At 33.0% G+C, this 22,201-nt stretch overlaps 1 protein-coding gene across 1 annotated transcript; it reads left to right on the forward strand.

Annotated features, from left to right (window-relative positions):
- Positions 1-821: 821 nt before the first annotated feature.
- On the forward strand, positions 822-21,772 carry LOC109162740 (cytochrome P450 87A3-like). The gene is made up of 10 exons (XM_019311423.1): positions 822-833; positions 14,438-14,649; positions 16,491-16,815; positions 17,179-17,325; positions 17,698-17,955; positions 18,268-18,357; positions 18,606-18,684; positions 20,301-20,407; positions 21,427-21,554; positions 21,667-21,772. The coding sequence occupies exons 2-10, from the start codon at positions 14,450-14,452 to the stop codon at positions 21,770-21,772; spliced, it is 1,440 nt and encodes a 479-aa protein (XP_019166968.1). The 5' UTR covers positions 822-833; positions 14,438-14,449.
- Positions 21,773-22,201: the final 429 nt, after the last annotated feature.

Consider the following 22,201-nt stretch of genomic DNA (forward strand, 5'->3'; position numbering starts at 1 on the left):
CGTTAGGTCCATTTATTGATGGTCGGTGTATATTATATTGTTATAGTTTTAATACATTTTACTTGAACTTAGGTGCACTACATTAAACGGTTATTTTCACTTTTAACACAATTTACTTGCACTTCAAAGTTTGAATTATTTACAAAAGTGTTTTTAGGCGACCCTCTCGAGTTTCCGGCTGTTTCCTAGATTGAAGTAGCCTTTCGTCGCCCTACCAAACGAAAGAAGTCACTATCAAACTGCTCGCCCTATTGAAGTACCAAGGGTGCGCTCAGACTGATGACTAAGAAATGTGTTTGCGCTTTCATTAAAGTGATGAGGTCGGAAAGAGGGAAGTAGGGCTTCTATTGACTAAAGGTTTGTTCTTCGTTTTTTTAGAATGAAAGTTGCTATGAAGCCCGTACTACCTACTTTGTTTGATTCAAATGGCGAACAGCCCCTCCAACTAGTCGTATGGGGTGGGGTGCTTGTGATAAGCTGCTGCCATGGATATCAAGAATTCCTAAAAAAAAAAGGCAAAGTCATTTACAAATGTCATACTTATATGCTTAAATATAATACTAATCAGAAATAAAATTTTTTTTATAAGGTAAAATGTAATACTTTTGCATTTTGTTGTAAAAGTATTATTTTTTTCATCAAAAATATTACATTTTCCATAATAAGTAATGTTGGCCCTTACTTATAAGGGAAAATATAATATTTTTAAGCAAAAATGTAATACTTTTAAATCGAATTGTAAAAGTATTACAATTTTCCTTACAAGTATTACATTTACCCTTATAAGTAACAATTTTTTTTTTTTCTGATTAATATTACATTTGAGCATATAAGTATAACATTTGCATGTATAAATATTACAGTTTTATCATAACCTGACCTGACCCGTCTTGCAGTGAGACAGTCTCACACAAATTTTTACGTTCTTTCATAATTGTTTGTTTCTCGCATGCTTTTGAACTATACATTCAATGTGCCAATGTGGTCGTTTTCTTCCACAAGTCCTTGCACACACATAAATTGCGTATTATTAGGACTTTATGTATCCGAGTCTGTTTAGAACTTCTTATCCTTGTCACACTGTGACTCTCTACTTCTTATCCTTGTCACACTATGACTCTTTATTCTATATATTCACATCATCTGATCTCATTGTAAATAAGTTCAGTAAATACAATACAATCAGTTCTCATCTGGTATCAGAGCTAGGGTTTCTCTCGTCCCTATGGCTGACGGATCTATTAATTCCTCCGAACGGACCGTGTCTGATGCTGCTATGTCGTCAAGTTCTTCGTCGATTGTGTCGCTATCCACCACACATCACTTCATTAGTATCAAGTTAACCTACAAGAATTATTTGTCTTGACGTACACAAATCGTCCCGTTTCTTCACGGGCATGACCTAATGGGGTTTGTTGATGGTAGAAAACCCTCACCGGCCGTCCTCCTTGCTGCCGACGCCGACAACGCCGACGCAATGCCACGGCCAAACCCCGCCTATGCCGTTTGGATGCGTCAATATCAAGCATTGTTGTGCATGCTTGTCTCCTCCATCTCCGATGAAGTCATGCCAATAGCCGTCGGACGTCGCACGAGTCGTGCCCTTTGGGAGGCCATTGTTCAGACGTTGTCGTCTTCCTCCCGCGCCCGCACGTTAAACCTTATCGGCCAGTTGCAAGGACTGGACCAGGGTGATTCGTCGGTTGCGGATTACATCAGGCGAGCTCAGGTGATTGTTGAAGAGCTCACCCTCGCCGGCCGCGTCGTCTCCCTTGACGATCAGAATCTCTTTGTTTTTCGTGGCTTGAGACTGGAATTCCGTGCCCTCACCGCGTCTCTCGCCGTCCGTGGGCAGCCGGTCACGCTCTAGGAGTTGGCGAACTTTCTCGGCACCCAGAAATTTATCGCCAACCGTGATTACGGCGGTGCTCCGGCGGCTCTTGCTATTCAACGCGGTGGCTGCCGATCAGGTCGCGGAGATCAGAACCGTGGCGGCGGTCAACGAGAATTCGGTGGCAACGACGGTGGGAACGGCGGGTCCAATCGTGGTGGTGGCGGTAGACAGAAAGGTGGCCGTGGGCGTGGTGGCCGCGGTCGCGGACGCAACATTGGTGGCAATCAGGTTCGGTGTCAGATATGTAGGCGGACTGGTCATGAGGCTCATGTATGCTATAACCAGTATGATTCCCCACCTCAGGCCAATCTAACATATCAAGATAATTAAGATGTTGGTACTCTTCAGACATGGATCCCGGATACAGGGGCAACTAATCATGTTACTCCAGACATCGCTGGTTTGACCACCTCAGAAGAATATTTTGGCAATGACACCTTGCGTGTCGGTGACGGTATGGGTTTATCTATTAGTCATGTTGGTCATGCCTCTTTTAATACCCATTCTAGATCATTCACATTGTCTGATATACTTCATGTTCCACGTTTGCATCCGATAATAAAGTCTTTTTTGAGTTTCATCCCTCTTTTTTTTGTTGTGAAAGATATCAATACCAAGGAAATACTTCTTCGGGGCAATAGTTCGGGGGACTATACACACTTCCATTACCTAGTTCCTCTCCGTCAGCGTTTCTTTCCGCTCGTGCCTCGGCTTCCACTTGGCACAATCGTCTGGGTCATCCTCATAACCATGTTCTTAGCCATATACATCGATCTTGTTTAGTTAGTGGATCTCGTGAAAATATTCGTTGTCATAATTCTTTATGCAATGCGTGTCAATTAGGCAAATCTGCCCGTTTTCCCCTCCCTCGTGTTGCTTCCTCTAGTTCTCATGTACTAGATCTTATTTACACAGACATTTGGGATCCTACGCCCACTTTATCTACTTTTGGCTTCCGTTACTTTGTGATCTTTGTGGATGACTATTCCCGTTATACGTGGTTCTTCCCTATGAAATTAAAGTCTGATCTTTATGTAATCTTTGATAAATTTCGTACTCTTGTTGAACGATCCTTTAATTGCAAAATAAAGGCCATTCAGTCTGATTTAGGTGCTGAGTACAAAAAGTTGCATTCTTCGTTTGTTCAATTAGGAATTCAACATAGACAATCCTGTGCCTATACATATAAACAGAATGGTCGTGTTGAACGAAAACATCGTCACATTGTTGAAACTGGTCTGGCTCTTCTAGCTCATGCCTCTGTTCCTTTGAAATTTTGGGATTTTGCCTTTGAGACTGCTGTCTATTTAATTAACAGAATGTCATCTTCTGTATTAAATAACTCTAGTCCTCATCTCCTGTTACATAAATCCACTCCTTCCTATCTTTTTCTTCGTGTCTTTGGGTGTTTGTGCTACCCTCATCTTCGACCATATAATCGTCATAAGATGTCATACAGGTCTTCTCCATGTGTCTTCCTAGGTTATCCTGAGTCCTTTAGGGGGTACAGCTGCATGGACTTACATACTAATAAGATTTACACATGTAGGCATGTCAGATTTGATGAAGAAGTTTTCCCCTTTGCTACTAAAACTTCTTTGCAGGATCTATCTAGTCCGTTTTCTGGACCTTGGGCGGAATCTGTTCTCAGTCATAGCACACCTATTCCTGCCGTGTCCAATGATGAGCCGCCAGAACCACCGCTACCAGCTTCATTCGAACCAGCCGTGGATCCCGGACAGGCTACCTCGTCGGGTGATCTTGTGGAGCCCGTTGCTCGCCAGCGAGGCCGACCACGTGGGCGGTCCGTCAGGCCCAATGTCCGTACTCACTCTATAGCCACTCGCAGCAACCCAGATGCTCCTCTTTTTGCTCTAGCAGCTCAGGTGCATCCCACGAAACCTACATGTCACTCTCAAGCTGTCAAATATCCTGAGTGGCGTGAAGCCATGGACCAAGAATTCAATGCTCTCCTGCATAACCACACATGGTCTCTAGTTCCACCCACTGCAGGTATGAATATTATTGGCTGTAAATGGGTTTTTCGTACGAAGAGAAAGGCTAATGGTGCTATTGAAAGGCATAAAGCCAGGCTGGTTGCGAAAGGTTTTAATCAGGTTCCAGGCCAGGATTTATTCGACACATTTAGTCTAGTGGTAAAGCCTACGACTGTAAGACTCCTTCTATCTCTAGTTTTATCATCTGGGTGGTCTATCAAACACTAGATGTTCATAATGCTTTTCTGAATGGTAATCTCTGGCTGAAACAGTATATATGAAGCAACCCCCTGGTATATTGATGCTAACTTCCTGAATCATGTTTGTTTGTTAAAAAGATCTCTGTATGGGTTAAAACAAGCTCCCAGAGCCTGGTTTAATCAACTACATACGTTCTTACTATCAGTTGGCTTTCAAGAATCCAAGACAGATGTCTCTCTGTTCTATTACTCTAAAGACTCTGCTTTGGTTTATCTATTGGTGTACATGGATGACATTCTTGTAATGGGAAGTGATCAGGGTATTATGTCTCAGTTCTTGTCCAAACTGTCTGCTACATTCAAAATCAGAGATCTTGGTGAACCAAATTTCTTTCTGGGTATTGAAACAGTTAAGAGTGACAATGGGATTATTTTATCTCAGCAACGGTATATGAATGATATTTTAAAACGGGTTGGAATGTCTGAATGCAAACCCCTTTCTACACCTATCTCTGTCTCGAAAACTGTCCCCTTCAATTCAGATCTATATGATGATCTCACACAGTACAGGAGTCTAGCTGGAGCACTGCAATATCTCACTGTCACACGACCTGACCTATCCTTTGCAGTTAATCAGTTATGCCAGCATATGCATGCTCCCACCATGTCACACTGGGAGCAGCTCAAATGGGTACTCATGTGTGTTAAGGGAACAATTGATCATGGCTTATGCATACGACGATGCTCATCTAGAGACATTCATGCCTTCTCTGATTCTGATTGGGCTGGTTGTCCTGAGGATAAAAAATCCACGAGTGGTTTTGCTGTTTTCTTGGGAAGTAATCTTATATCTTGGGTTTGCAAGAAACAGAGAACTGTTGCCAGGTCATCTACTGAGGCTGAATACAAAGCTCTTGCAGATGTTTGTGCTGAGGTTCTATGGATTATGTCATTTCTGCGTGAGATACAAATTCCGGGTATTTCCACTCCAAAATTATAGTGTGATAATCTAGGGGCTACATATATGAGTGCCAACCCAATCTTTCATGCGCGCACCAAGCATGTGGAGATTGATTATCATTTTGTTTGTGATCGAGTAGCTTCGGGCGATATCCAAGTCAACTTCATCTCCACAAATGATCAACTTGCTGATATCTTCACCAAAGTTCTGCCTGGACCTAGATTTTCTTCCCTAAGGGACAAGCTACAGGTTACTAGTATACACTATGCTTGAGGGGGAGTATTAGGACTCTATGTATCCGAGTCTGTTTAGAACTTCTTATCCTTGTCACACTGTGACTCTCTATTGTATACAGGGTTGTAAAAATCGGTCTAGGCGCCCGCCTAGGCGCTAGGCGCTAGGCGCCTCTAGACCGTGGCGATTTTCCCTCTAGGCGCCCGCTTAGGTTACCGGCCGCCTAGGCGTCCGCCTAGCGCCTAACTCGGCCGATTTGGCCGCCTAGCGTTTAAGTTAGTCGAGTTAACTCGTCCATTTCGGTCGAGTTAACCCGATCGGCTCGGCCTATCCTTTTTATTATATATATATATATATATATATATATATATGTGTGTGTGTGTGTGTGTGTGTGTGTGTGTGTGTGCGCGCGCGCGCACGCGCGCGTACATATATATAATATGACATATATACACTCGTAAGCTAGTTTGATACTTTGAATCTTTAGATGATTGAAGTATTTGAGTATTTCATATTTGAGTATTTTTAATTTGTAATATTGTTTTAATGTTTTTTTTTTTGAAAATCATTGTTTTGATGTTTTGACTTATGAATTATCATTAATTCATTTATTTGGATGTGTTATTTGATTAAATGTTGAAAACAATCTCATTAAAATTGTCAAACTGCAAGTCTACCACTATTTTTTTGGCGCACGCCTAGCGCCGCCTAGATTCCGCCTAGGCGCCGCCTAGACCGCTTAGGCGCTAGGCGCTGTCCGGGCGCCCGACTAGCGCCTAGCGCCTACTGCAACCATGATTGTATATATTCACATCATCTGATCTCATTATAATTAAGTTCAGTAAATATAATACAATCAGTTCTCATCCGTATGACCAATGGGTCAATGAATTCAACTACTTTAAGATTTTTTGTTTTTTTATTTTATTTTTAAATATCTTTTAACATTTTAAGGTCACATTTGTGTGAGATATTTTCACGAATCTTTATTTGTAAAAAAGGCTGAATTAGGTCAGATTAATATGCAAATGTAATAATTATACTAGCAAATGTAAGACTATCCTTATCCTTGCAATACTCTCTCACTTTAAAAAATAGGTCCCACTTCCACATCATCAAATTTGTAATTCTTCAATTATTTTATCTACATCTCTACAATACTCTCTCACTTTCAAAAGTGATCTCACTTTCATATTATATTATAAATATAATAATAAAATAATATTAAAATAACAAAAAGAAAAAGAATAGTCAAAAGGCAGCCATGCGTGGCAGCCTTTTGCGGATCGTTATGTTGTGAGCACGTGCCCACCTTGCAAGGTGGGCACGGTTCCATATCCATAATTTCTATGCTGTAGATCCATAATTTCTATACTGTAGATTCATAAAATTTATACTTTAGATTCATAATTTCTAAATCGTAGATTCATAATTTAAATATAGTAGATTCATAATTTCTATAGTGCAGATTCATAATATCTGTACTGTAGATTCATAATATTTGTACTGTAAATTCATAATTTATAAACTGTATAGTTATCAATTATAAACATATAGTTCTCTGATTTGTGAAAACAGAGTTCAACAATTGGAATCTAAAGTATAAATTTTATGAATCTATAGTATAGAAATTATGAATCTACAGTATAAAAATTATGAATCTACAGTATAGAAATTATGAATATGGAACCGTGCCCACTTTGCAAGGTGAGCACGTACTCACAACATAATTTGCCGCCTTTTGCGGGCTTGAATGCTTGCTATAACAAGCTTTTAAGCCACCTTGGATAAAAAATTAAAACAAAACAAAAATAAAAAATTCACATAATTCTACACATCATCTTGTACCCATCTTTCAGGAATGAGGACAGCCTAAGGGCATCCTCAATAGTTGAGGATTTTATTCCAAATTTTTGTGGGCCTTAACATCCACCTCATCATCAACTATCTCATTCAATCACAAAATCTCTTCTTCCCATTAGTTTTAAGTTTTTTCACAACTTTTTGTGGGTCCACCATTTTATCTCAATATTTTAATTATTTCTTTATTTATTATAATTACAATTATTATTTTTAATATATTTAAATTTAACATATCAAAATCAAAATAAAATTATAATTATAAAATTTATAACAACAAAATTAAATTTAACAATGTTTCAACAATTTTTTTTTTTTAAAAAAAAAAGGAATTTGCAACGGAATTTGGGCGTTGAAAAAAAAAATTGTTTGGCCGAAGAAAAAAAAAAGGCAACATTTAACAATTTTTTTTATTAATTAAAAAAAAAAAAGAATTTGGCCGTGCGAATATGCAACGGCCAAAAGAACAAAAAATATATATAATTCATTTCAGAGTGGCCCTACTACTCCAGCCAAAATGTTGAAAAAGAAAACTGGTGGTCCCACATAAATCTGACAAGAGTTGAGACGTTGCAGGAGAAAAATGTCTCCAAAAGCTAAGACCTTCATTTGTCAAAAGTTAAACTACCTAAATTTTACTGTTCCAAAAAGTTGAGTAAAAATGACTAATGGGGATGCCCTAATACTAAATCAAAAATAAAATAATCATTACTTTGAAAATGTAATACTTTTGAGCAAAAATGTAATAGTTTTACATGTTAATGTAAAAGTATTATTTTTTTTTAAAGGGATGTAAAAGTATTATATTTGTCCTAAAAAATATTATATTTCTCTTATAAGTAACAAACATTTTATTCATTGATTTAGTATTACATTAATTTACTAGTATACGTATTATATTTGTATATTGACCCGACTCGACTCAACCTATTTTAAGATAAAGATCTGTGAAACGGTCGCACACAAGTGTGACCTTAAAGAGTTAAAAAATATTTTTTTTAAAAAAAAAAATCTTAGGGTGTGTTTGGTTCGCACATAGGAATCAGAATTGGAATGTGTATCAAATACTTGGTAATGGTAATGGGTTTTGGTGAAAGTATTTAACATGTTTGGTAGTAGGGTGGAATGGGAATGATTACTAATAGTAGTGCTTGAGAATGAATAAGGGAATGAAACCCTTATTCTATTTGGGTATGGAGTTTTCAATTGATGGGATATTCGAAACCCATAGTAGTGTTCTAAAAACCTATCAACCAAACAACAACAATTACTTTCATACCCATTCCTATGGACAAAACCCACCAACCAAACACACCCTTAGAGTAGTTAGATTCATTGACCCATTGGTCATACGCAGTTAATAGTGTGTGAAAGGACTTGTGAAAGAAAACATTGGCACATTGTATGTATAGTTGAAAAGTATGCGAGAAACGAACAATTCTGAAAAAAATAGTCAAATGCCTATTTTTAAAAAAAAATTCTTTTCGTTTCAATACTTTTTATTTTCAATTCCAAATATTCATTTATTAAATTAGTACCCATTTTTTAAATTTTGTGTTTTATCTTTCTCTAAACAACTGAAATATTTTTCGGTTAGTAAATACACCACGATAATGAACTTTCTTTCTGTTATCTTAAAAATTAATTATCACACGTACATTGTACGAATAGTCCAATGCTCAATGTATATTTTTAAATTAGTGTTTTAGAACTTATTAAAGTATCATTCGGTATCCTGACGTGTATCAATGTAAGAGTATCAATGTTTTCATAAAAGTAAATATTTCAAGAATGTATAATTATGACTGTGGCATAATTTTTCATAAAACTAATTGGTGCAATAACAGTTTTAGAGGAAAAAACACTCTCAATGGATAGTACCCAATCATAATTTTTGCAACACAAAATCATATTAATTGGCGTGATCCATGCTTCATCTTGATGCCACTTTCGTCATAAATGAATTCTTGATTTAATCTAGTCTCATGGTGTGTTTCACTGCAATTTTAGTGCCTTGGCGCACTGCATCTTTAAAAAAGAACAAAATCATCCTTCCCCAAAAAGACAATGATAATAGACATAGTTTCTCATCTGTGTTGAACATGGATTATAAATTAGGTGTACCGTTCATTAATACCTATTGCTTGATTCTAATTAATTACCAAAGTTCATGTTAAATTTTATATTGTATTTTTTTTTTAAATGCACTCTAACATATTCATAGTATATGTTTAGCAATTATGTCAATTTTGATTGGGATGAGGTTCGAATTTAAGACCTTCCTTGAAAATCAATGAATAAGTTAAGAATAATAAATAGTTAACATAATATTCTGTTATGAAAATTTACACTGACGGAATGCGGGAATATTTAAGAAAAGTAAGAAAAGTAAATGATATAATCACTACTGGAAATTATGGAATTTCCGACCACCTGAAAATGATCTTAAATCAAGTCGAAAGCCTTGTTCCGACCACTTTTGGTATCCGGAAAAACCTTTGTTGCTATTTCCGATCACTTTTTGCTTTCGACTTGATTTAAGATTACTTTCAGGTGGTCGAAAATTCTATAATTTCAAGTAGTGAATAGAGGGTAAAGTAGAAAAAATAATTAAAAAATTACTAAAATAAAAATAATATTAACCATTCATTTCAACAAACAATTACACCCAACATTTTTTTTTTTGTTCCTGTTAGGGGCCTAACTTTATTGGGTCTTATTAAATTTGTAGATTGTAGATGTAGATTCTTGTTTCATATTTTATTTATTTTATTTATTATATTACTATCAAACTTTTAGTTGTATTTAGTACAATAATAATAAGATTTTTTTAAAAAAATCTCTTAATTTCAAACCCTATCCTTATGTTATTTAGATGGAAAGTAAAATTCACAACTTTCAGAATTTTTTGTTATCTTTTATAATTCAAAGCTATTTAATCACTAATTTCACTAAACATTTTAATGTCAATAGCTTAATATAATAACTTTTAATTTTCAATTTAATATAACAAGTTTTAATTTTATCTTCTAGTTATTTCTTCAATTGAATATGAATTTTTATCGATGATTATTTTAACAACGAAACTTTCAGCTTCTTAGGATAATCATCAAGAAAAGAACATACATTCCGTCATGGCGTCATGTGATGCATGCTTTATTCCTTTTAAAGCACGTCATGTGAATTAGCAACAAATGTATTTTAACCAATAAAGTTTTCAAGACAAGAAAGATGACACTCGAGAAACTGTGGTGCAATTTTTAAATAAAGACATTTTGAATTAGGAGCAATTGTTCAGAATGTCAAATAACTTTTACATTCCTTCTATCATATTTTACTGTGATCAAAGAAAATTGAATAAAATATATTAATATTTAAAATTCTGGTTACACTGAGTTCAATGTAGTGTGGTTACATTGAGTGCAATGTAGTGTGGGGCTGATATATATAGCTTGTTTTTCGTTGAAGGGTCTCCGGGTTCAAATGACTTGATCTTTAATGCGGTTTGGATCAACAAGCATGATCTTCATGGATCTTCGTGGAGGAGGGGTTTGGATCAACAAGCATGATCTTCATGGAGGAGGGACTTTCAGGATCACATTTTCACTGTGATCTCTGAATAATATTTTCGGGATGTTTATATGATTATTTCCTAGGATGAGTACATAGAAATAAGAGCTCATATTTATAGGGGTAGGATAGAAGAGTTTTGATAAGTTCAAACTATCTAAAATATATTCGAATATACTACTATTAAAAAATAATCAATATTTATCAAAATTTCAGTGTCAACAAATGCTCCCTCGAGACTTGCTTGTACACCACTTGAAAGCATATACTACTACTCAGTATATAGTGCAAGGAAGTCTCGACACTACAACTTAAAGATATAAGGCCGTTCCAACTCGTACCAAGGAGTATCTTGAAAGATATGGGGCCGTTTTTAATTCTTGCCAAGGAGTATTGTTTAGCTTCCTCCATTTCAAACCGGGTTTGCCCCCATAAAGGTATGTGCCTATGAAGAGATGAGAAGCAGAGTTGTCCCAATAGGCGTGCCAATTTGTGAACAAAGAAAATTGAATATGCATGTATATTTGAATTCAAATTTCTAATTACATGTTAAGTATCAATGTTGTATGGGTGGGTACAAGTCTCTGAATGCTCCTCTGATTCTTCCATTGGATGACTTGAACACTCCACTACTGAAAGACCTCCGGAATTTAAGTGATGGTATATATAGCTTGTTCTTCGTTGAAAGGCCTTCGGGTTCAAATGACTTGATCGACAGGCATCTTCATGGATGAGGGACTTTTACTTTCAGGATCACATTATGTGATCTCTCTAGATGTTTCATGTACATTTTCATTGTGATCTCTGTCAGGATGTTTCATGTTTACATGATTATTTCATGGGATGAATACATAGAAATAAGAGCTCATAGCAGTAGGATAGAAAAGTTTTGATAGACTCAAACTCTTTTGATATTATCTAATTAACAAATTAGATAATATCAATATTATCCAAAATATATTCAAATATACTAGTATTAAAAAATGATCAATATTTATCAAACTTTCAGTGTCAACATTTATCTGTCATGTTTACTATTTATTTAGTCAAATCAACTCTTTATTATACTACATTAAAAGTACACCAAATTAAAGTAATTATTTTGTGTGTTTAATAATACTTTTAATATAGTTTCTAAATATATAAATTTATATACTAACACTATACTTAATATTATAAAAAAATTTTAAAAAATGCAAACAAAAACCTATTTGTGCTTAACTCACGAACATTCACTCCCTCGCAGGCCTCCACGTTGTTGCCATCACGTCACGGAACACCACAAACTTTACCGGACGATCAACGACAACCCTTCCCACAGCCGCGAACCAGAAATAAAAGGAGGGCGTCTCGCCTTCATCAACGTCAACAATAACACCGTCGTCATCATCATGGATTGACAACGCCCAATCGTTATTCCATGGAAGCGTGTTCACCATGGATGGTGAACACGGTCCCAAACAGTAACGGTGCCCATAAGTAGCACCGTTATCTTCCACCAATATATATATATATATATATATATATATATATATATATATTAAATTAACAGCGCGACTTTTCTTTTTCATTTTCACATTTCGCGGTTTCACTTTCTCTTCGCACAAGCTTCTTCAACACTCATAAATTATGAATGTACAGAAAATTCATAATTAAATAACTGTAAATTCATAATCTCATAAAAGAAAATTCATAATTTAATAAATGTTTTTCTTTTATGAGATTATGAATTTTCTGTTATGAAATTATGAATTTTCTGTTATGAGATTATGAATTTACAGAAAATTCATAATTACATAACTGTAAATTCATAATTTAATAAATGTAAATTCATAATCTGAACATAGAATGCAAAACGCCGTTAACAACACATTAATTATTTTTTTCCGTAAAAACGACACCGTTTTGGAACGTCACTACTGGAAATTATGGAATTTCCGACCACCTGAAAGTGATCTTAAATCAAGTCGAAAGCCTTGTTCCGACCACTTTTGGTATCCGGAAAAACCTTTGTTGCTATTTCCGACCACTTTTTACTTTCGACTTGATCTAAGATCACTTTCAGGTGGTCGAAAATTCAATAATTTTCAGTAATGCGTATTCACAAAACATGATGAACACGTTTCTACGACATAATTTGCGGACAACGCTTCACAAGCATCCGCCAAACCACTATATGATATAATTTTCCATTTGTATTGCACTTAATTACTATTTTATGTTAGTATTGAAATATGAATAACTATTGCGTATTCATTGTGCTTAGTCTAGGAATAAAGAGAAGTATATGTTTAAGTATATTAGTTCTTACTTACTATTTCGTGTTGTACTACCGTTATTTCATTTTACTTTTCAGCAATCAAATAAGTTTTTTCTCCTTTACTTATATTTTTTTTAATTTTTTTAAAATTTGTAAGCTTGACTTTTTTTTATTTTAAGAGGACTTTTCAAATAGTTCATAAATATATAAATTTTATGCATTAGTACTAAACTAAGTTTTTGTATAGTAATTTCAGTGCATTACTGTAGTAATTTTGGTGCATTAATGTAGTAGTTCTGGTGCATGCATTCCTTTAGTTCGTAAGTTCACATGGGAAGATTGGTTTGCACATGAATGGGATATATATATATATATATATATATATATATATATATATATATATATATATATATATGTGTGTGTGTGTGTGTGTGTGTGTGTGTGTGTGTGTGTGTGTAAAACTTGAACCAAGTTTCAATAATTAAATCATATGCGTAAATTGAGATATGAAGGAGGGTCAAAAGTCAATTATGGCATCAATGAAAATGACCTTTATGAACAAGTAATTAGGTCATGGATTTGTGTAAAGCATTCAAACATTTGGTGAAAAATGAGGTAGAAGCAAAAACTTTTAAGGGTGACCAAGATAAAGAAGATATGTATTGATGACTTTTTGAGGTAGACTATTACAACTTGTATTTAATATTTATGTTGATATAATGGTACCAAATTGGTCTTCCATAGAGGAGGTTGTGGGTTCAAGATTCGGAGGCGGTATAATCAGTAGCACGTACTAAAAAAAAAAAAATTTGGAGCATGTATTCAATTCGAATTTATCGTTATAAATTTTAATTATTATTATTATATATTTCAATTAGTATCACTATTAAAATAATTAATATAATATTGTATAAAAAATAACTTTATAATTATTATAATATACTCCGTATTTGTGTTCATTTTTCAAGAAAATGAAACAAAAAGAAAACGTGTACTTTTTAACTTTCAACCAAATAAAAAAAAACATATAATTTTTCGACCTTTCGCCAAACACTAACAAATAAAAATATTGTTTAAAAAATAACTCATCTTCCGAAAAACATTTTTCAAGTTTTAAAACCGATCCAATTACATATAATAAGTACATAATTTATTAACTATAAATACATAATATATTAATTGTAGGTACATAATATGAAAGGGGTTTTGAATCAAGATCCATGCATAATACAATGGGGATCTTGGTGCATGATATAGCAGTTGATTTATTAGGCGGAGCTACGGCCGTGATGATTTTCGTTTTTACATTGTCGGAAGCTTTCTGATTGCGTGTAGCTTCATAGGAATTTATTTATTTATTTATTTATTTATTTGAAATGACATGTTGGAGTACAGTACTACCTCAACACTATATAAGTGGGGTTAGCAAACTTAGACCATATATCATTCACTTCATCGAAGTATAGTAGCGAAATGGCATGGCTTGTTATGTACCTTATTTCTTTTCTAGTTATTGCGATTGCTCATTGGGTGTATAGATGGAGAAACCCAAAGTGCAAAGGGTTGCTCCCTCCTGGCTCAATGGGTTTTCCAATCATTGGTGAATCCATCCAATTCTTCACTTCTCACTCCCTCCGAGGTATCCCACCCTTCATTCAACACAGAATGACAAGGTAAACTATATAAAACTAATGTGCATTTTACAGTATGTTTGGTTTATATATGAAATGAGTAAGGAATGGAATAACATTCCTTGGAATATACATATTCCAGTGTTTGTTTTGACCAATTTTTCTTGAAAATAACATTTGTACAAATGAACTATTACCTTTGCAGAGAGAATAGCCATTCCTAGGAACCTTGGTATTAACTATTCGCATGCTCTCCGGAATAGTATTTATATTACAATACGAAAAATACCCTTTATATATATATATATATATATATATATATATATATATATATATATATATATATATATATAAAAGAAAGTTCAAATGCAGCGGGGTATTCCCGTGCGGCGGAGTTTCATAATACACCAACAGTGTTAACAAAAGACACCAACAGTGTAAGGGAAACACACCACAATGAAATGCAAAAATACACCAAAAAATGCACAACACACCCAAAAAAAAAAAAAAAAAAACACCATATAACTCTCCACCCCTAATGGTGTATTTCCGAACACTGTATGGCGCTTTTACTCACATCTAATGGTGTGTTTTTGGTGATGCGAACCTAATTTGTTTGTGTTTTTGTGGTGCATTTCCTAACGTTGATGGTGTATATTTGCTTTACTATTGGCGACACCGCACTGCCGCACGGGAAGACCCCGCCGCACCTGAACTCGACTATATATATAATAATAATAATTATTATTATTATTTATTTTATTTATTTATTTATTTATTATTATTATTATTATTATTATTATTATTATTATTATTATTATTATTATTATTATTATTATTATTATTATTATTATTATTATTATTATTATTATTATTATTATTATTATTATTATTACATAATGACATTTTAGTTTTTATGCCACTTTTTTTCTTTCTCATTCAAATTCAAAAGAGAAAATTGTAACTTATGCCCCTCACAAATATGTCAATTATCAATGTTACCCCTGAATTATTAGTGGTGTAAATGTTGCCCCTAAATTTTCAAAACGTGATATATATTGTCCCTCCCTTGAATTATATATTAATGATATAAATGTGGCTACCCGTCGTCTTTCTTGTTCGAAGACCACGTTTTTTTCCTCAATTTTTCTTTCTTCGCTTGTTCTCCTTTCGTCGACAACAATTTTTCTCCTTCTTCATATTAGGGGAGGGGCAATATATGTCACATTTTGAAAATTGAGGGGCTACATTTACACCACTGATAATTCAGGGGTGACATTGATAATTGACATATTTTTGAGGGGCATAAATTACAATTTTTCCAATTCGAAAATTCTATTACTCCCTACCAAACCATGTAATTTGAATCCAGGGGCGGACCCATCATGGGGGCAGTGGGGGCAGCTGTCCCCACTCCCCCCACCCCTACCCCTATATTATCCTTGTATGTATATATGTATATATAGAACAGGTTTTACGTATAAGTATAATAAAACACAACAATGTTAATGAGTGTTAATTTGGTTCAGTTGGTAGGGTGTGTATTAGGCTTTTGGTAAAGTTGAGTGTTTGAATCCTATAGTGCATAAATATTGATTTTATGACTTTTTATGTTATATTTTTATAAAGTTTTGATATGTTTTATTTTTACTCATATCTAAAAATATTTATGATTATATTTTTTAAGTGTTTCATCTTTTTTTTTTTTTTTCAAATTATCTTTTTCTTTGTAATGTTCCGCCCCCACTAACAAAAAATTCTGGATCCGTCACTGTTTAAATCCCTACTTTATTATCACATTATTCTTTTTCTATTGAATTACAATTTCTTTTATCTCTAATTATCTCATTCTAACCAAACGCGACTTTCGATATATTTTTCAGGTACAGTTCACTGTTTCGGACAAGCATAGTTGGACAAAAAGTGATTGTGTCAACCGACCCAGAAGTCAACCATTTCATATTCCAACAAGAAGGGAAGTTAGTCCAATGTTGGTACACAGAAAGCGCGGCTCAAATCACAGGACCACAAGGCTTTACGGTCCATCATGGCGACTCCCACAAGTACCTAAGAAACCTGGCTCTTAACCTCGTCGGTCCCGAAAACCTTAAAGAAACGTTGCTCACCGAGATGGACCAAACGGCTCGTCAACATTTGGATCACTGGACTGCTCTCTCCAACTTGGACATTAAAAAGGCTACTGAAATTGTAAGTATAAAAATCTATAGGAAAAATAGTCAAATAAATTCTTAAACTTTACACCAAAAGTCAATTAAATCAAAAAGTGTAATTACACCCTTTAAGATGTCAAATTGGGACAATGAAGCCCAAAAACTAGTAAATGACCTGTAATTACAGGTCATTTCAGTTTAGGACATCAACTCGGCGAAAATCCGGCAACCAGTGACGACTCGACCAACTGACAAAAAACATTGTACTTTATTCATGACTAGTATTACATTTTCATCTTAACTACTCGACCCATCTCATCTCACAAATAAGAATCGTGAGACAATCACACAGGAGATTGAGAGTTAGTTTTCCTAAAATTAATTCTTGGTTTTTGCACAGATGTTATTCAAACTTGCAGCCAACAAAGTTTTGAGTTACGATGAGAAGAAGGCGCTGGAGCTTAGAAAGTATTATAAAGCTTTCATGGAAGGGTTTATATCATTTCCTCTCTATGTCCCCGGAACTTCATTTTATGCTTCCATGCAGGTGCCTCTTTTAATACATTATGAAAAGTTTACCAAACTTCACATTACTATTGGTGTTTGGTAAATAACTATTAGTTGATTGTGTTAGTGAGTTTCACTAGTTGATAGTGTTAGCTGGCTTTGGTAATTAATTACCTGATTACATGCAAAATGATTTTCTCCAAAAGCTAATCGAAAAAACTATTTTGATTAGTTTTTTGAATTTTAACGTTTTGAAGCAAAAAGTTAGTTAATATAATCAAATACTTATATTTGTTGTTTAATCGGGTCAAACAACTAATAATAGTTAAATAAGTCAAAATTGGTTGATAAACTAACTATATTATCAAACATGCTCGTATGTATTTGATTTTTGGCTTATATGTGTATATAGGGACGTAAAAATGCGATCAAGTTAATTAAGGAAACATTAAACGAGAGACGATCCAGCTGCAAGAAGAAGAACAATAAGAAAGATTTCTTGGATTATGTAATAAGTGAAGTAGAGAAAGAGGAAACATTTCTAACAGAAGAAATTGCAGTGGATGTAATTTGTTTGCTTATCTTTGCTGCCTACGAAACCACTTCTTCTGCCATAACATTAGCCTTGAAGTTCCTCAATCAGCATCCTCACGTCTTAAAACAACTACAGGTAATTTGCATTTCGATCACTTTATTTCAGTAAACCATATTTGGGAGAAGAAACTAAGTTTCGAATCTCAGCAGTAGCAGTGTAGGAATTATGCCTAAAGTATGCAGATCCCTTGTCTGCACCGGCATTTGACTCGGCTTGTCTGTTGAGTCATTTGAATCTCCCTGATTACACATTCTCGTAGATGCTCTGTCGGGCCCGGGTGTGGGGCTCTTGAGATTGGAATTAGCTCTATTTAAGTTTTTCAACAGCAACATAATATATAGAAACATGGAATGATTAATGGTATGGTATTTGATGCAATTACACTAGGAGGAGCATGAGAAAATTATTGCAGCCAGAGAAGATAAGGAATCCAGCATTACATGGAAAGAATATAGGTCGATGAAGTTCACGCACATGGTTAGTTTACTTATAAAAAGAATATTACTATTATACTATATGGACTTTTTTTTTTTTTTTTTTTTTTTTTTTAGTTATACTGAATTGGTCAACTTCGCATGCATTAAAAATGAATCTATTTATTAATTATATACAAGTTATATAGTGATGGTGAAAATTTTTGATATGTTTCTCTAAATTAGTGACTTCCGGCCTTTATCCATTTTGGAATATTAAGTAATCTTCATATTTTGTGTATGTGGAAACAGGTTATAAATGAAACCGTTAGGCTAGCAAATATTGCTCCAGGAATCTTCAGAAAAGTGGTGCAAGATTTCCAGATAAAAGGCAAGTACAAACTTTATATATTTTGTATGTAAAAATTGGACAAACCTTTGACTAAGGAGGTCAATCATGACTGCTCATCCCGTTTTGGGTTAGTCTTATTGGACTGTCGAGCATATTGGTTTAAGCTAATTAGTTTTTTTGGTTAGGTTTGAACTTTTGATCTTAACTCTAAAACATCGGGCTATCGAATTTATCCTGCAAACTTAACTTCAACTTTTGACATTTTTATATTAACATTATAAATTTTTAATTTTAATAATGTAGTGCATGTATTTACAGTAATAAATATAAACTTATACGTCATTTAATCAATCTAAACCTCTATTCTGGATTCCAACATCAAATAATTAATATACTTACACTATAATATAATATTTATTGTAATAATTTTTTTCATTATTTATTTTCATAAAAAGTTTTTAGAAAACAACACTTTTGACTTCTGAATTGTTTCTCATTTTGAAATTTGATCTATATTAATTAATTTAAACAAATTTAGTCCATTAATTATCCATTCTTTTGCCTTTCAATCTCGTTTATATAATTTCCAAACTTCGTTATCAAACACTTTTTTATGAGATTATTTAATTCTTGTCATTTAATATCAATATCCATTGTTAAAGTTTCATTCTCGCTATGTGAACATCATTTTTTAACAGTGAATATTAATTCTAAATTATAAAAAGAACATCATATGTTAATGGAGTTTAATAATTATATATAACACTAAAAGTGTAACATTGTGAACATTTAGTGGTTGAAGTTGTTTAAATTAACTTACATGGACCAAATTTACAAAAGTGAAACAATTCAAGGGTGAAAAACTGTTTTGATTTCTCAAAATATTTTATTTTGTAATAAATTTGTTTATATTTATTAAAATTTTATTTAAAATTTAATAAATTAAAAATACTAAAGATGAGCCATGTATATTTTGTTTCACATCACTTCTATAAAAAAAGAATAATCTTAAGTGGTTCGAGTTATCTGACTAGTCTAGTCAATTTCACGCTAGCTCGTTTAGACCATCAAACTTATCGGTTTCAGGCTTATAAGGCTTATAGGCATTATAAGATTGACATCTTTACGTTTGACATATGTACAAGTTTATCACTTGATAAATACATAAGATATTACTTTCACTAAATTTTTATATAATGTACGTAGTTAAATCAAGTATTAGAATTTTTATGAATTGACCAAATTCACTATTGATTTAAGAAAATGACGCACAAAAAATATCTAAAGAAAAAGAAACCAATTTTTTTTTTTAGTAATAATTGTGTATATAAAATTAAAAATGATTAATAGACACATAATTTATTGTTATTATATATAATCTTGTCTATAAAGTATAAACTCAATATATTTAACAACTTTTCATATATGCCAATATCTTTAGTTGATTGATAATTTGAAATCAATGGCTTAATTATTTAAAGGGGATTACATAAGTTCTATAGTGATTAGTGATTATATGCTTTGATACGATTATTTTTTACGTAATTATCTTTACATTGTAGTTGTTGAGTTTAAACTAAACTAATATTCTATATTGGTTTCAAATAAAATGTCTGTGTGCTAAATAAAAAACCTGTATGCACTTATGAATGCAGGATATACAATTCCGAAAGGATGGATGTTCATGATTTGCCCATCATCTGTTCATTTAAGTGCAGAGAAGTACGATGATCCTCTTTCATTCAATCCCTCGAGATGGAATGTAAGTGATAAACATTACGCAACTAAGTAGTTTTGACATATATTTTTCAAAAAAAAAAAAAAAAAAGTAGTTTTGACATATCACTTTTAGAGTGCGTTTAGTACTTTTTTATCAATTAAATTTATAGGAAAAATATTTCCAAGGAATTGTATTTGATTGAAATAATTTTATTGAGAAATTAATTAACATGTTTAGTGTTACTATGAAAACATAAGAATTGAATTATTTAGAAAATTAATAAGATATTTGGTTCGTTTAAACTTTCTTATGAAATTGTTTTTAAATTTCTAATATATCTTTGCTATATACAAACATTAAAAAGAAAAAAAAAACATAACGAATAATTGAGAGTTTAATAAATCACTTGTAAATTAATAAATTATATGTCAAAGAGTTTTAGTCTACAACAAGAATATTCAATATTCAAAACAGTATCTATGTAAAAAAAATGTTGAGAGAGACAATTTTTTTTCGATAAATAGTGTTGTTATCCTTCATAGTGGTGAGATTGATAAATATCTTATATTTATAAGAAAAGTTTAACCTGAAACTAAAAAAAATAACTGCGTAATTGAGTAAACTTAGTAGATTCATTCTCCATGAACAAGAATCTTACATCCTTAGGTGGGATTTACTTTCCGCCATATCATTGAATTATATTCCTATTGAGCTGAACTTTCATAAGTTAAAGATGGCACCAAACATAAAAATAATTTTTTCCACCTTTTAAATTCCTTAAAAAGTTCAAACTTTCCTGCTACTTACCAAGCACCCTCTTTGAAAGTTACACTTTTAATAACTCATTCCCATGAATGTTATTCGCAAAAAAAAATGGTCAAAATAAACAATACAATATATCTATTCCTAGAAATGTTATTCTATTCTTGATCAATTCTATGAACCAAACATGTTGTTTGTGACCAATTTTTTTTCTCATTCTTAATTAATACCTCTTTGTTTCAATATTTATTTTGATTAATTAATTTAATGTGTGTTAAATTTTGTCCCTGGCTAAAAAGGGGCAAGAGCTACATGCGGCATCGAAGAAATTCATGGCCTTCGGAGGGGGTCAAAGGCTTTGTGCCGGTGCTGACTTTGCAAAGCTTGCAATGGCCATAATGCTTCATTACTTGGTCACAAAATACAAGTAATTAATTAATTACCATTAATTTCACTTTTGTTTAAATTCGTAATTACATTTTGACTTTATTTGTTTTTATTAACCAAATTCCATTTATTTTTTGTAATTTTTATTCTAGGTGGAAGGTTGTAGACGAAGGGAACATAGTTCGAAAACCAGGCTTGACTTTTCTTAATGGCTTTAAAGTTCAAATATCTACATCAGTGAATCAAATGTCGGAATAAGAAAAAGATTAAATATACATCTTTGATCTATGGAGACTTTTTGCATCCTCATGTTATAGTATGTAACATGGGGAGACATTAAACTAAATTAAAGTTGAATAATATACAAGTCCTATGTTGTTTTTCTTTGAGCGTTACATTTTCCGTTGTGTTTCATAAATTGTTGTTATGTAATTGGTATAAGTTAATAATGTTTCTATTTCTATGAAATTGATGTTGTACTAAATTTATAATTTATAATTTCATTTCATATAATTAATAGAAGATGGTTTCCTAAAGTTTGTGTAAATTTCTTATTAATTATTAAATAAAAATTCATTTTAAGTCCTTTTTAAAAATAGACTACATATAATAATAAGAATAATAATAAATAATAGATACAATATTATTAATTAATTAACTAATCATATCTACAAACTTAATAACAGC

The sequence above is a fragment of the Ipomoea nil genome, unplaced genomic scaffold, assembly GCF_001879475.1.
Source record: "Ipomoea nil cultivar Tokyo-kokei standard unplaced genomic scaffold, Asagao_1.1 scaffold2957, whole genome shotgun sequence".
Classification (NCBI taxonomy): domain Eukaryota; kingdom Viridiplantae; phylum Streptophyta; class Magnoliopsida; order Solanales; family Convolvulaceae; genus Ipomoea; species Ipomoea nil.